This window comes from Pantherophis guttatus, chromosome 1 (genome assembly GCF_059756535.1).
Source record: "Pantherophis guttatus breed Tessera chromosome 1, ASM5975653v1, whole genome shotgun sequence".
In the NCBI taxonomy this organism is placed as follows: Eukaryota; Metazoa; Chordata; class Lepidosauria; order Squamata; family Colubridae; genus Pantherophis; species Pantherophis guttatus.
The window spans coordinates 14,828,899-14,844,619 of record NC_142063.1 but is presented as its reverse complement, the minus strand read 5'-3'; the positions used below and the strand labels follow the sequence as shown (position 1 = coordinate 14,844,619).

Here is a 15,721-nt window from a genome sequence, read left to right as displayed (position 1 = left end):
TTCAGATCATCTGCATCCTCGCAAAGCTTTATATTTTCAAGGCAAACACCTGGAAGAGGTATTTTTTCCCAACCCCCCTCAGAGATCCTGGCCCCGGGTGGGGTGCAGAGAAGGGGGCCGTGCAGTCAGGGGTGAAATGCTCCCGGTTCGGACCGGGTCGCCCAATCTGGTAGCGATGGAGGCGGGTGGTTCAGAGAACAGGTAGCAAAAATTCCTCTCCCCCCCCCATTGCCCAGCTGAGCTGCGCAATCGTCAGAGGCTTTTTTTTAATTTTTAAAAGCATTTTTTCTACAACCTCTTTGGCCGAAGAGGTTATAGAAAAAATGTTTTTAAAAGGAAAAAAAGCTTCTGCCAATCAGGCAAGTCAGCTGGGATCATCAGAGGCTTTAAAAGCATTTTTTCTACAACCTCTTCAGCCGAAGAGATTGTAGAAAAAATGCTTTTAAAAGTTAAAAAAAAAAAAAAAGCCTCTGATGATGGCACGGTTGTTAAAAAAAAGCCGAACAGATTGTAGAAAAAATGATTTTAAAAGTAAAAAAAAAAAAAAAAGTTGGCTATGCCCACTCAGTCATATTACATCCCCACCAAGCCACGCCCACAGCACTGGTAGTAACACATTTTACATTTCACCACTGCGTGCAGCTCTTGCTGAAAGCCCAGCTGGTGCAAAAGCACAGGAGCCCAGAGGCAGGGCACACTCGCCCGCCCGCATGGCTCCCTCCTCTCAGCGGGGGATGACCGAGAGCTCGTACAGGGGTGGGATGGTGGCAAAGCCGACTTCCTGGGGTGTCAGGTCGATGTCCTTGGGCTCCACCACGGGCTTCAGCCGGAACCGCTGTAGGATGGTGGTGAAGAAGAGGAAGAGCTCCATCCGGGCAAGGCCTTCCCCCAGGCAGATGCGTTTCCCTGCGAGGAGAGACCGGGAGAAGTGGCTTAGAGCCTCCGGGCAGGTCCAAGCCATTTCCTGGCCGGAAGCTGGATGGCCAGGAGCTGCTCAGCACACTCTGGGAAAGGCAGGGCCGCTGCCTAGAGGGCCACCTGGGTTCCTGAGTTGCCAGCGGGGCCAAAGGGGCGTCCAGCATGCGTAAGAAATGCCAAGGAAGCCCCCAATGCCAGCTTGGTATGGAAACCGGAAAAGCCGGCTGTAAAAGGAAAAATCCCAAGGGCAGCCAAGAAGCCTGGCCCGGGAGGGTGTGGTGGGGGGAAGGTGGGCTCGGTGTGGCTGTACCTGCGGAGAAGGGGACAAAGGCATCATTCCTCTTCAGGCACCCCTTCTCATCCAGGAAGTTCTCCGGGTGGAACCCTTCAGGACTTTTAAATTTGGTGCCGTCATGCAAGACGGTGCTGAGCATGGGAAAGACTTCTGTGCCCTGAGGAAGAGAAGGGGCAGAGGTTCTTTCGCCCAGCTGGCACAAAACGCCCAAGTGATCTGGGGAAGGCAGCCAAGAGACGATCTCCCTTTTTGCAGTGACAGAGCGGGGGCCGGTTTGGACACATGCCGAGTACCTGGGTTTTCCTACCCTTCTGTCCTGCCGATCTTTTGGGACCCCATCGACACCCTCCTCCCATCGTACCTGGCCGGCTGGGTGGGAGGAGAGGGGGCACTGCCTTTGGGCCATTAGAACTCTCCAGCTGGGATTCCTGCCTCCTGGCCAGCCCTCCTCAGCCCCTTGATCTCTCTGCCCGATCCTGCTGGGCAGTCCAGCCAGTGCCCAGGGTTTTGTTGTGGCCCATCAGTGGCCAGCGGAGCTGGCAGCAGAGTCGGACAGTGAGGAGGTTGGGGAGGAACATGGGCCAGTCCTCGGGGCTGGGGAAAGCTCGGATGAGGGCTCTGCGTCGGAGGCAGAGAGGGAGTTAGCAGAGAGGCAGAGGATCAGCTGGAGCCTGTTCCCTGGGTGCGTATGCACAGAGCTGCCAGAAGACAAGAACAACTCAGAAAGCAGAGTCGACTCGGGACTAAAGCCACACCTTGGAGGTGATTGGCCCCTCGCATAGGAAACAAAAGAGGAGTGAACAGGGAGGGGGCTTTCGCAGGAAACAATTTGTTCGTTCCGTGACTCTGAGAGACTCTGTGCCACGTTTTGTCTTATACTGCGGTTGGAAACAAGTTACATGGCAGCTTGTCAAACGAGATTAGGTGTGTTGAGAAATATTCCTTTGAAAAACTATTTGGACAAAACTTGCTGACTGTGAATGAACGTAATTCACAGTCATGTAAATAAAAGAGGCTTTGCCAGTAATTCCTGCCTCCGGCTTATTAAGGGAGCCTAGGTCAGAACAGGTGGCAACATACCAGCCCGATGCCCCTGGGCCAGTCTCCCCCTCCCCAAGGCTCTGACCTTCGGAATAAGGTAGCCTCTGAATTCCGTGTCACGGGTGACCGCATGGGCCAAGTTCATGGGGATGAGGTCACTGAACCGCTGTACTTCATGGATGACCGCGTCCACATAGGGCATCTGGCTCCGGTCTTCAATGTTGGGGATCCGGTTCTGGCCAATCACACGGTCGATTTCTTCCTGCATCTTTGCTGGTAAAATGTGGCCTTAAAGTTAGTGGCTTCAACTGTACGCTCTCTGATGCACCTGGATCAGCGGCTGGGGGGGCCCAAAGAACTGGACAGGAGGGGTCTCCACCTACTGAGGGGGCTGTTCTCAAGGGCCGTGGGGCTGGCATCCCTCCCCTTCACCCAACAGCTTCTGGCCTGACCTCCTCCATGGGTGGCTCCCAGGCTGAATCCGGGCATTTGTGCAGCTCACAGCAACTTCTTGCTGGCCTAGTGATCCCGGTGGCACTCAGGGGATGTGGGGGGGCTGCTTCCTGGCCTAGAGACATATACTGTGTTGGGGCTGAATCACCCACACACCCAAAATACCTTGCACTTCAGGGTACTTCATCAGCAACAGAAATCCGTATCGCAGGGTGGAGCTGACCGTCTCCGTCCCAGCAAAAAACAGGTTCAGTGTGGTCATCTCCAGGTTCTTTTGGTTGAATTCGGTGTCCGGATTGTCCTTCTCCTGAAGGCAAAGTAGAACCCAAGTGCCTGAGAAGCTCGAGGGGGGGGGCTCGAAGGAAGCTTTCCAGCTGGGTTGGGGGGGAGCACACCAGGCGAGACAAGCCCTGATTGGAGGCTGACTAAGCGCCCGGTTTCAGGGGTGGGTTCTACTTACCTTTACTACCGGCTCGCAACGGGGCCGCATGCATGTGGAGAAGCGTTCTGATGACGTCGGGGTCAGTGGGCGGAGCCTCCCGCCGGTTTTACTACCGGTTCTATAGAACCGGTGCAAACCGGGGGCAACCCACCACTGCCCGGTCTCCCCAAAACAGAAATGGCCCCTTGGTCCTAGCGAGTGGCTGGACTGGCCAAGGGATTCCCAGGGGACAGGCTGTCTCTGCCACCAGCCCCTTTCCTGCTTCACCTGTCTCTGTCCCCATCTCCACCAGTGCCCCAGTGCCCTCTGCAGGAAAGGAGCCGCATCTTTTGCCCCGTGGGAAAGCCCCCTGTGCTATTCAGCAGGTTCTGGAGAACCAGTATTTGAAATTTTGTGTAGTTCAGAGAACCGGCAAATACCACCTCTGTCTGGCCCCAGAGTGGTGTGGGAATGGAGATTTTGCAATATCCTTTCCCCAGGAGTGGGGAGGGAATGGGGATTTTGCAATATCCTTCCCCCAGGAGTGGGGAGGGAATGGGGATTTTGCAATATCCTGCCCCTGGAGTGGGGAGGGAATGGAGATTTTGCAATATCCTTCCTCAGGAGTGGGGAGGGAATGGAGATTTTGTAGTATCCTTCCCCAGGAGTGGGGAGGAAATGGGGATTTTGCAATATCCTTCCCCTGGAGTGGGGAGGGAATGGAGATTTTGCAATATCCTTCCTCCAGGAGTGGGGAGGGAATGGAAATTTTGCAGTATCCTTCCCCAGGAGTGGTGAGAAATGGGGATTTTGCAGTTTCCTTCCCCTGCCACACCCACCAAGCCATGTCCATAGAACCGGTAATAAAAAAAATTGAATTCCACCACTGCCCTGTGCCCACCGACAGCCTTGTAGCTGGGGAAATCATCCTGGGCTCCCTCCCCATCTCCTACCTTCTCCATCTGGATGAGAAAGCAGTCGATGTAATCCCGGGGAGAGTTGGGGTCCAGGGTCTCCTTGTTCTTCTTCACCCTCCTGGCAATGAAGAGCCTTACGTCCTCCAGGATGTCAGAGATCTTGGTGTGGGGCCCTGGGAAGTATTTCAGGAGGTTGGCGTAGATATCGTAGAACTGCAGAAAACGAGAGGAAAAGAATATGGCTCAGTGGCTAAGACACTGAGCTTGTCGATCAGAAAGGTCGGCAGTTCGGCAGTTCGAATCCCTAGTACCGGTCTCCTGCGTGAGCAGGGGGTTGGACTAGATGACCTCCAAGGTCCCTTCCAACTCTGTTACCGTTACATATGACATGTTACAAAAGAGCTCATTCCAGCCGATGGATGCATAGCCGAAGGTACTCAATGAGATTGATTAATCAGTTAATGAATGCAGCATTTCAAGAATAAATCAGCAGATGCATTTGCAGAATAAAGCTGCTATGAGAGGAACTTAAATAATCATATGAACTTAAATAATCAAATGAACATATGAAGAACGGTTGCAGGAACTGGGTATGTCTAGTCTGATGAAAAGACATGATAGCAGTCTTCCAATATCTCAGCGGCTGCCACAAAGAAGAGGGAGTCAAGCTATTCTCCAAAGCACCTGAAGGCAGGACAAGAAGCAATGGGTGGAAACTAATCAAGGAGAGAAGCAACCTAGAACTAAGGAGAAATTTCCTGACATTTAGAACAATTAATCAGCGGAACAACTTGCCTCCAGAAGTTCCAACACTAGAAGTTTTTAAGAAGAGATTGAACAACCATTTGTCTGAAGTTGTGTAGGGTTTCCTGCCTAAGCAGGGGGTTGGACTAGAAGACCTGCAAGGTCCTTTCCAACTCTGTTATTCTATTCTAATCTTGGAGATTTTTTCTTTCAAGGGCCCTTTCCTCCCTCCTGGCTGCCCCTTGGGTCTTGGACCAGAGTTCTCATCCTCCCAAGCCATGGCAGCTGCCCAGTGTTTTCGGATAGTGCCAGATTGTCCGAGGGAGGAGCAGTCTCAGATCCTCCCATTTTGCTGAAGAGAGGTGAAGAGCTGTGTGCACCTACCTGAGCCCAGCTGTTGCTCATCTGCCGAAAGCTGTCATTCATCATCTTCATGAGAGCCAGAAATTCCTTGTCTTTGTAATCAAAGCGATTGCCGAAGACGATCGAACAGATGACGTTGGACACGGCGCAGCTGAGGAAGAAGATGGGGTTGAAGGGCTTCTCTGGTGCGGAGGGAGAAAGAGAGAAGGAAGGGAGGGTCAACATGTTGTAGGAACCGCTTAGGCCAGTGATGGCGAACCTTTTTGTCGCCAAGTGCCAAAAAGGGAGCATGCATGTATCTGGACTGCAACCCGGAAGACGAGCTGCCCAGGGCACATGCGCACGCCCAAAAATGAACTTCCGGTTTCAGCTGCTAAACTTCCGGTTTCAGCCAGCTACTCTTCCGAGTTTCTGGGCCGCATGCACTCTCAACAATCACCTGGATGGTGCGCATGCTCACGCAGGAAAACAGGAGACCAAGTCTTCCAGTTTCTGGCACTGCCGCATGCAAAAAGGCCAAGTGATCGTCACGCTCACATGTGCGCCAGAAACCCGGAAGAGGAACAGGTGATGCCGCGCATGCCAGGCGACATGGCTCTGCGTGCCACTTCGGGCCCACATGCCATAGGTTCACCATCACGGGCTTAGGCCAAAGATTTGTTTTAGGAGGGGTGTGGGGCAGTGGTGGGTTGCTACCAGTTCTCCCCAGTTCTTGCGAACCGGTAGTGGAAATTTTGAGTAGTTCGGAGAACCAGTAAATACCACCTCTGCCTGCCACCCACTCCCCCCCATCTATTCGCTGCCTCCCGAGTCCCAGCTGATCGGCTAGAAAAAAAAACTGTTTAAACTCTTGCCGCGGCGCTTCAAAGGGCCACCCTACAGCTGATCAGCGGTAAAAGGCAGTGTGGTGGTAGACTAGTGTGCTCCAAAAACAAATGGGTGGACCAGCTCTGCAAGCAGTTAAAAGCCTGGTAGACCAGTACCTCTGCTAAATCCTAAAGCCATGATGGCGAACCTATGGCATGCGTGCCACAGGGGGCACGCGGAGCCATATCTGTGGGCACGTGAGCGTTGCCCTAGCTCAGCTCCAGCGTGCTTGCACGTGCCAGCCAGCTGATTTTCAGCCTTCTAGGCCCACTGGAAGTCGGGAAACGGGCTGTTTCTGGCCTCTGGAGGGCCTCCAGGGGGTGGGGAAGGCAGTTTTTGCCCTCCCCAGGCCCCAAGAAAGCCTCTGGAGCCTGAGGAGGGCAAAAAACAGGCCTACTTGGCCCCACTATGTCATCGCATGCCAAAAGCGGGGGTCGCGTGAGCGGGTCACGCGTACATGCGCACGGGAGCAGGGCACATTGAGTTATGGGTATGGGCACACATGCGCGCGACCCACCACGCTCCCCTTGCTTTTGGCACGCAATGGCAAAAAGGTGAGCCATCCCTGTCCTAAAGAATTGTCACATGACCATCAAACCACGGCCACAAAATAAGCCATGCCCACGGAACCAGTAATAAAAAATTTTAGAACCCACCCCTGGTGTGGGGTGATTCCTCTCTTCCCCTGTACACAATTATTTAGAGAGGAAATGATGCCTGATGCCTGTTTGAGTCAGTGTTATGTATGTATCTATTCTGTGTGGGAAATTCAAATGTTCAGTGAATTCTGATTGGTTCATGGTTGCCTCTGAAAAGTATATAAAGAGGACTGTTGCCTGTGTTTCTTTGCTGAAGTCTCACCCTGAATTAAAGAGCTGTTGTCACTAGCTTGCTTGTGCCTCTCGTTATTCCTGCGCTACAACATTGGCGACGAAGGTGGGATTGAGGCCACAAGAAGCAAACTAAAAGAGCTCGGACTTCCAGCCAGGCTGACAAGTGGACTATGGAGACATACTGCAATGTCTGCCTACGTCCCGCCCAAACCTTTCGATCCGACCCGAGAGAAGTGGGGATCGTATCTGACCAGGTTCGAGTGCTCCCTGGAAGCAAGCGAAATGCAAGGGCTCTCAGCGAACCGGAAAAGAGCCCTGTTCCTAAGCCACTGTGGGCCAGACGTGTTTGAGATGGCCGAGTCCCTCTGTGAGCCAACCCCAGTCCAGACGGTCTCCTGGGACATCCTTCAAGCAAACCTGAGAGCCCACTACGCTCCAGTTCCTTCTAAATTTGTACAGCGCTATGAACTCCGGCAACGTGTACAAAAAGAAGGAGAACCAGTCAGCGCATATGTGGCCGCACTTTGAAAAGCCGCAATGCATTGTGACTACAGAGACTTAGACGACGCGCTACTTGAGCAATTGATTTGCAGTGTTAGAGACACTCGGTTACAGAGGCGCCTTCTGGCCAAGCCAGACCTAACGCTAGCCGGCGCATTGGACGAAGCCCGAGCACACAAAGCATCAACGAAGGCTTCTGAAGTGCTGCAGTGACCACTACCAAGCAAAGACGGGCCGAAAAAAGCCCCCGTCCACAGAGAGGAGGCGCGAACCAGCACGGAAGAAGAGTCAGACGAGGACGTCTTCCATACTGAGAAGAAAAAGAGCGAGCAAAGCCGCCGCCATGAGAACTGTTCTAGCTGTGGTGGGGATCACGAGAGACAATCGTGTAAATATAGAAATGCCATTTGCAGGCATTGCGATAGGAAAGGCCACCTAGCACGGGTTTGCAGAGCTCAATTTCCACGTAGTCGAAAGCCACGTGACTACCGTGACCAACCAGAACCGGCTCGTTCAAAACAGCCAATCAAAGATGAGGGCGCGAGAAAACGGCACAAATCTCAAAAGCAAGAGACCTACACCACGAGAATCGGCCAAGCCAGCACAACCGACGATGAGAAAGCCTACACAAAAGTAGAAATCGAAGGCAGACCGTGCGAAATGGAAATCGACACCGGGTCCACACTGTCGATCATGTCCTGGACAACACTCAAAGCGCTCCTGCCCAAGTTCCAGAAAGCCCAGCTGTCCCGACAGAAAGTTCGCCTCCTCGACTACCAGGGAAACCGAGTTCCCGTAGAAGGCATGGGCACGGGTCACCTATGGCGAGTTTCAGAAAGAACTGCCCCTGACCATCGTAAGCAAGCCGCTACCGAGTCTCCTGGGCATGGCGAGGTTCCGAGCCCTCAACATGGGCTTCACGGGCGTTCACAGCATCGGAGGGCCATCCCTCAAAGAAACCCTTCTTCACGAGTTTCAGGACGTTTTTGAAGAGACTCTAGGCAAGTACGTGGGGACCCCTATCTCCTTTAATTTAGACCCCAACGTAGCGCCAATCAGGCTAAAAGCAAGACGGGTTCCATTTGCTTTAAAGCCCAAAATTGATGCAGAGCTCGACAAGCTCATTAAGCAAGGGGTGTTAGTTCCCGTAGATCACGCTAAGTGGGAAACCCCGATAGTCACGGCAGTTAAATTGGACGGATCAATTAGAATTTGCGCTGACTATAAGTGTTCAATCAATAAGGCGTTGCAGCAGAGCGCCTATCCCGTTCCAATCGTCCACCATCTACTACACTCCCTGGGGCCTGGCAAGCTATTCGCAAAACTAGACCTTGCTCAGGCATACCAGCAGCTGCCAGTAGATGACGCTACGGCAGAATTGCAGACCATAGTAACTCACAGAGGTGCCTTTAAATGCACTAGACTACAGTTTGGGGTTAGCATCGCCCCAGGACTCTTCCAGAGTACCATGGAGCATCTTCTACAAGGCCTCCCAGGTGTCGTCCCTTATTTTGACGACGTCCTAATTAGTGGCCAAGACGAGATGCAGTTAGGACATAGGGTTAGACAAGTCCTGACCAGATTCAGAGAAGCGGGACTCAAACTCAAACGAGCAAAATGCAAAATAGCGGTTCCATCAGTGGAATTCTTAGGTTACCGAATCGACGGCACAGGCATTCACCCCACAGAAAGCAAAGTCAGGGCCATCCAGAACACGCCCACCCCTAAATTGAAGCCCGAACTACAGGCCTTCTTGGGGCTTCTTAATTTCTACACCATATTTTTAAAACACAAAGCCACCATTGCGGGGCCACTACACAGGCTCCTTGGAAAAAACGTCCCCTGGGTGTGGGGCAAACAAGAAGCGGCTGCATTCAACGCAGTAAAGAAACTTCTGTCTGAGGACAGTTTCCTCATCCAATACAATTCAGAACTACCGCTAGTGTTGGTGTGTGACGCTTCCCCCTTTGGCGTAGGTGCAGTCTTAAGCCATAGACTGCCAAACGGGTTAGAGGTGCCCATCGCCTATTAGTCTCGCACTTTATCTAGTGCTGAAAGGAACTATAGCCAGCTGGACAGGGAGGCATTAGCGGCTGTAGCTGGGGTCAAAAAATTTCACGAGTACTTGTTTGGCCGTACTTTTGAACTCATTACGGACCACCAGCCTCTTTTGGGACTTTTGGCTGGAGATAAACCGACCCCGGCTGCTCTTTCTCCCCGGATGACCAGATGGTCCATTTTCTTAGCCGCCTATTCCTACAGACTGCTCCACCGGCCGGGCAGAACTCTGGGACATGCTGACGCCCTCAGCCGATGCCCCTTGCCCGAACTGTTGGACAACCCGACTCTGGAAGCCCCAGTTTTGCTCATTGATGTTGTATCCCCGGGCCCCATTTCTTCAAGCGAGGTGGCAAAGGCTTCTGCCAGGGACTCTGTTTTGTGCACTTAATGGGCTGGGTAATGCGGGGTTGGCCTACCAAGGTGGACAGTGGGGATTTTCAATTGTACTTTAACAAGAAAAATGAACTGTCAATGTTGGGGGGTTGCTTATTGTGGGGTGACAGGGTGGTATTTTGTATATAAATATGTAAATAGATAGGATAAGTGCCTTCTGGGAGTGGAGGGGTGTTATGTATGTATCTATTTTGTGTGGGAAATTCAAATGTTCAGTGAATTCTGATTGGTTCATGGTTGCCTCTGAAAAGTATATAAAGAGGACTGTTGCCTGTGTTTCTTTGCTGAAGTCTCACCCTGAATTAAAGAGCTGTTGTCACTAGCTTGCTTGTGCCTCTCGTTATTCCCGCGCTACAACAGTCAGCAAAGAAAGAAACCACATTCCGTGATGCTTTTTTTCAGCCCAAGCATCTCCTGGACCAGAGGTTTCCTAGTCCGAGCCCCTCCTCAAGGTCTCCTGCCTCTCAGGTCCCCTCCGGCCCTGTGATTCTATGTTTGTTCTGGACATCTTAATATCTGACCTCAGCATTGCTGCAATGGGTTGGATCCATGGTGGGATTCAGCCGGTTCGGGCCAGTTTGGGCCAAATAGAGCCTTGGTACTACAGGGGTTTAAGGCACCCTGTTATTAAGCTTATTAAGACCAGCTGCCTGCAATTACTGCAGGGTTCGAATCTCGCCAAGGCTCAAGGTTGACTCAGCCTTCCATCCTTTCTAAGGTAGGTGAAATGAGGACCCAGTTTGTGGGGGCAATAAGCTGACTTTGTATAAATATACAAAAGGATGAAGGCTATTGCTGAGCACATTGTAAGCCGCCCTGAGTCTTCAGAGAAGGGCGGCATATAAATCAAATTAAAAAAAAAAAAAAAACCGTAGTTAAATTGTTGGCTGGCCCGCCCTTTCCCGCCCCACCCCTTCCAGGAGTCCCTATGCACCCCATTTTGGCTCGCAGGTAAGTACAGGGAGGCCTATTAGGCCCAAAATGGGGCATGGGGGGCGTGGTGTGTTCCCCCACCCTCGCAGCCCATTTTCGCTCCTGGGAAGCCTCCTAGGCCCAAAATAGGACATGGGGATGCAGCGCACCCCTCGTGGCCTGTTTTCATTCCCAGGGGGCTGCAGGAGGCCGAGTGCTGCCTGTCACACCCCTTGGCCACGCCCACCATGGCCACGCCCACCCAGCTGGTCATTAGGGCAGAGAACCGGTTGCTAAATTATTTGAATCCCATCACTGGGTTGGATGGTCGGTCAATCGGTCCAGCGGCCTTTCAAACCGTCCCTTCCCCTCCCCTCCCCCCCTCCCCCAGCCTCACTTTGGGTCTTCTGAAATTCCTCCAGCAGGAACTGGGCCTCCTCTTGAATCCTCTCCTTGATGGATTTCTTCCCCATTCCAAAATTCCTCAGGATGGTTACGGAGAACCGGCGCAGCTGCTTCCAGCGCTCCCCATCGGAAAAGGCCACCCCTGGGAACAGAGGAGAGCAATGGGCCCCGTGACCAGGAAAGGGGGGGGCAGCCTGGCCTGCTCCTGCCCCACCAGCCTGGGGCCCTCACCGTAATCCTGGAAGGTCTTCTGCAGGGTAGGGTTGGTTTTCCTCCCGGAGAATTCTTCCGCCTTGTCAACCAGGGCCTCCTTCACTGCTTCGTAGCCACACAAGACCACAATCGGGCGGTTTCCAAAGTAGACCGTGAAGACGGGGCCGTATTTTTCCCGCAGCTGCACAGGAACCAAAAGGAGAGATGGAAATACAACTTGCAACTACAATTCAGCCCAACATTTCGGTTGTTAAGTGAGATGTTTGTGAAGTGAGTTTTGGCTTCTTTTACAATTTTTTTCTTGCCACGGTTCTTCAGTGAATCGCTGCAGTCGTTAGTAAGTTAAGTTGTTAAGTGAATCTGGCTTCCCCATTGACTTTGCTTGTCAGGTCACAAAAGGGGATGATGGGACCCAGGGACGCTGCAGCCATCAGAAGTATGAGACTGCTGCCAACAGTCCGAATTTTGATCACGTGATCATGGGGATGCTGCAAAGATCGTAACTGTGAAAAAGAGTCATTATTTGAATCCGACCACTGGGTTGGAAATTTTGAGTAGTTCGGAGAACCGACAAATACCACCTCTGGCTGGTCCTAGAGTGGGGTGGGAATGGAGATTTTGCAATATCCTTCCCCCACCTGGGGAAGGATACTGCAAAATCCCCATTCCCTCCCTCTCCTGGGGGAAGGATACTGCAAAATCCCCATTCCCTCCCCACTCCTGGGAGAAGGATACTACAAAATCCCCATTCTCTCCCCTCTCCTGGGGAAGGATACTGCAAAATTCCCATTCCCTCCCCTCTCCTGGGGAAGGATACTGCAAAATCCCCATTCCCTCCCTCTCCTGGGGGAAGGATATTGCAAAATCCCCATTCCCTCCCCACTCCTGGGAGAAGGATACTACAAAATCCCCATTCCCGCCCCTCTCCTGGGGAAGGATACTGCAAAATTCCCATTCCCTCCCCACTCTTGGGGGAAGGATACTGCAAAATCCCCATTCCCTCCCCACTCCTGGGAGGAGGATACTGCAAAACTCCCATTCCCAGCGCACTCTGGGGCCAGACAGAGGTGGTATTTGCCAGTTCTCCGAACTACTCAAAATTTCCACTACCAGTTCGCCAGAACCTGTCAGATACTGGCAAATACCATCTCTGGATGGCCCCAGAGTGGGGTGGGAATGGGGATTTTCCAATATCCTTTACCCAGGAGAGAGGTGGGAATGGGGATTTTGTAGTATCCTTCCCCCAGGAGAGGGGTGGGAATGGGGATTTTGCAGTATCCTTCCCCCCAGGAGAGGGCAGGGAATGGGGATTTTGCAGTATCCTTCCCCCAAGAGAGGGGTGGGAATGGGGATTTTGCGGTATCCTTCCCCCAAGAGAGGGATGGGAATGGAGATTTTGCGGTATCCTTCCCCCAGGAGAGGGGAGGGAATGGGGATTTTGCAGTATCCTTCCCCCAAGAGAGGGGTGGGAATGGGAATTTTGCGGTATCCTTCCCCCAGGAGAGGGGTGGGAATGGAGATTTTGCAGTATCCTTCCCCCAAGAGAGGGGTGGGAATGGGGATTTTGCAGTATCCTTCCCCCAAGAGAGAGGTGGGAATGGGGATTTTGCAGTATCCTTCCCCCAAGAGAGGGGTGGGAATGGGGATTTTGCAGTATCCTTCCCCCAGGAGAGGGGTAGGAATGGGAATTTTGCGGTATCCTTCCCCCAGGAGAAGGGAGGGAATGGGGATTTTGCAGTATCCTTCCCCCAGGAGAGGGGTGGGAGTGGGGATTTTGCAGTATCCTTCCCCGAGGAGAGGAGTGGGAATGGGGATTTTGCAGTATCCTTCTCCAAAGAGAGGGGTAGGAATGGGGATTTTGCAGTAGCCTTCCCCCAAGAGAGGGGTGGGAATGGGGATTTTGCAGTAACCTTCCCCTTCCACGCCCACCAAGCCACACCCACAGAACCAGTAGTAAAAAAAATGGATTTTTTGTGTGTACCCCTTAGTCCAAAGAAAAATTGCACAATGCCCCGAAGTCACACCAAGGCAGAACCCTAACCCAAACACCCACACACACACATACACACACCTAATATACTGGAAACAAAGCTTCCACAATTCTAGAAATTGGCTCTGGGGGATCTTTTTGACAACGGTGGCAGCATTGGCATGCTTCAGGCGTGTAGCTTAGAAAAGGAGATATTTGCATTTCCTGATGTTTCATTGTTAATATTCCAGACACTAGACTAATTAAAGATGGGTGGTAGGGGTGGTGGCTACTCTAGGTTATAGAATTGCTCCACAAAACAACTTTGTGTGCCATGCTTTTTTTGGGGGGGGGCCGCTGGACATGCTTCCCTCTGCCAGCCTGTCAGCCAATAGTCTTGACAACGTTCCCCAAGGAAAGCAAACCATTTTCCCAGCCCCATCAAGGCTTCCTTTAGCCTAGAAAAGTGTTCTCTAATCTCGGTTTGTGTGGCTCCTTGGGAAACACGCGATCTGCTTGATCAGAAGGCGATTCGGCCAAATCCGAGATACGATGCCCAAGGGGGGAAAATTGCTTTCCCAGGCTTCACGTAGGTGTGAATGCCTAAATGGAAGCCAAAGAAGAAGAAGAAGAAAGGAAAGACCCAGATTGGATCCCGAAAGAAGACATAACCCGGAGAATCTAGTCTAACAGTAACAAAGTTGGAAGGGACTTTGGCCACTCAGTGAATTGGCCACTGAGCCACCTAGTCAGGCGTCTTATCAAGCCACTGAGCCACCTAGTCATCTCACGGAAGCTACAAGGAAGGTGGTGCTGGAAAGAGACGGCTGGGAACGTTTGGGATCGTGGAGAAGGAAGACCCAGGGCGCTGGTTGAGGAGACCCAAGAGGCCAGGTGGAAGTGGACGAGGGGAGAACATCTCTGGGGCTTCCACTGGGCAAGAGAGGTGGACTTACCTTGAGAAGGGAGGACAAAGTTTTGAATGCCTTCATCTGCAAGAAGTTCCCAACCAGAGGCAGAGGAGGGGGTCCAGGAGGCAGCCGGCCCCTGGCAGAGGACTTCCTCCAGACGAACATCAGGACGAGGCAGGAGAGGGAGGCGACCAAGAAGAGGGAGACTGCACTTGCCAGCTCCATGGTGTCAGCCTCTATGCAGGCTCAGTGGGGTTGCGGGTATTTAAGTGTGGCTGGGTTTGGCACCACTTCTGGGTTACGTAAGAGCACCAGGTAAATATATCAAATTCTTAATCACTGAAACCGGTGCCAAATCAGAAAGAAAGTTTTTATTGTTGTTTTTTGTAACCCATGACCTAGAATGCATGAGTTGTATCTCTGCAAAGTCCTGATGCCATGCCTTATTGCCTGGTGCCCACAGGCATGGCTGCATTCCTACCCAGGGACGGTCCTGGCATTGGGAGCCTCCTTCTCCCACTCCATTCCAGGTACTCAGAGGGCCACCAGAAGACTCGGGAGCCATCGCCTCCTAGGCCAGCTCAAGCTAGGGCACACTGGGGGCTCCAGCAGCTGCACCCAGAGACCCGGGAGGAGAGGAAGAAGGCCTGGGTATGGGGTCCAGGCAGTTCCTCTGGGCAGTGCAAGATTTGCTGGGGATTAATTGATATTGATTGATTTAAGACACCCATCTTCAACATGACTTTGGGCAACTCAAGTTTAAGTGAACAGTTGTGCCCAGCTCGGTGGGAAAATCTGCATCTGGCCAAAGTTAGCTGGCCCAGCTGCAGGGAGGGGCAGCTGCTTCCAGCTGTTTTCAACCAAATCAGAAAGAAATTGTTTGTTGTTGTTTTTTGTAACATATGACCTAGAATTCATGAGTTGTATCTCTGCAAAGTGCTGATGCCATGCCTTATTGCCTAGTGCCCACAGGCATGGCTGCATTCCTACCCAGGGACAGTCCTGGCATTGGGAGCCTCCTTCTCCCACTCCATTCCAGGTACTCAGAGGGCCACCAGAAGACTCGGGAGCCATCGCCTCCTAGGCCAGCTCAAGCAAGGTTGCACTGGGGGCTCCAGCAGCTGCACCCAGAGACCCAGGAGGAGAGGGAGGCAGTGGCAGGCCTGGGGATGGGGACCAGGCAGTTCCTTCGGGCAGTGCAAGATCTGCTGGGGATTGATTGATATTGATTGATTTAAAAGATTTATAAGGCCACCCATCTTCATGACTTTGGGCAACTCAAATTTAAGTGGGTTAACCCTAACCCTAACCCTAACCCTGGGGGCCGCCAGTCGACATTGTTTGGCCGACGGCACCTGGAGGAGCCCCTCTCTATGGGAGCGTACTGGTCGGTGGGAGGCTATTGGTGGTAGCAGGCGGTCCCGCAAATAACCAGGTCCTAAGCCATGGAGCGCTCTAAAGGTGATAACCAAGACCTTGAAGCGCACTCGGAAGACCACCGGGA

At 52.4% G+C, this 15,721-nt stretch overlaps 1 protein-coding gene across 1 annotated transcript; it reads right to left on the bottom strand.

Moving 5' to 3' along the window:
- LOC132709146 (cytochrome P450 2G1-like) lies at nucleotides 1–14,472 on the bottom strand. The gene is made up of 9 exons (XM_060681998.2): nucleotides 14,263–14,472; nucleotides 11,356–11,518; nucleotides 11,117–11,266; nucleotides 5,174–5,334; nucleotides 4,082–4,258; nucleotides 2,873–3,014; nucleotides 2,340–2,527; nucleotides 1,229–1,370; nucleotides 1–906 (listed from the first exon to the last, which is right to left on the bottom strand). The coding sequence occupies exons 1-9, from the start codon at nucleotides 14,440–14,442 to the stop codon at nucleotides 725–727; spliced, it is 1,485 nt and encodes a 494-aa protein (XP_060537981.2). The 5' UTR covers nucleotides 14,443–14,472; the 3' UTR covers nucleotides 1–724.
- Between the last annotated feature and the right edge of the window lie 1,249 nt (nucleotides 14,473–15,721).

Excerpts from the sequence above, each read along its gene's own strand:
- LOC132709146 (XM_060681998.2), bottom strand. The coding sequence starts at position 14,442 with ATGGAGCTGGCAAGTGCAGTCTCCCTCTTCTTGGTCGCCTCCCTCTCC. Across the intron at positions 11,519-14,262 it reads CTTTGTCCTCCCTTCTCAAG|CTGCGGGAAAAATACGGCCC; the intron begins GTAAGTCCACCT and ends GTTCCTGTGCAG. Across the intron at positions 4,259-5,173 it reads TGAGCAACAGCTGGGCTCAG|TTCTACGATATCTACGCCAA; the intron begins GTAGGTGCACAC and ends CGTTTTCTGCAG.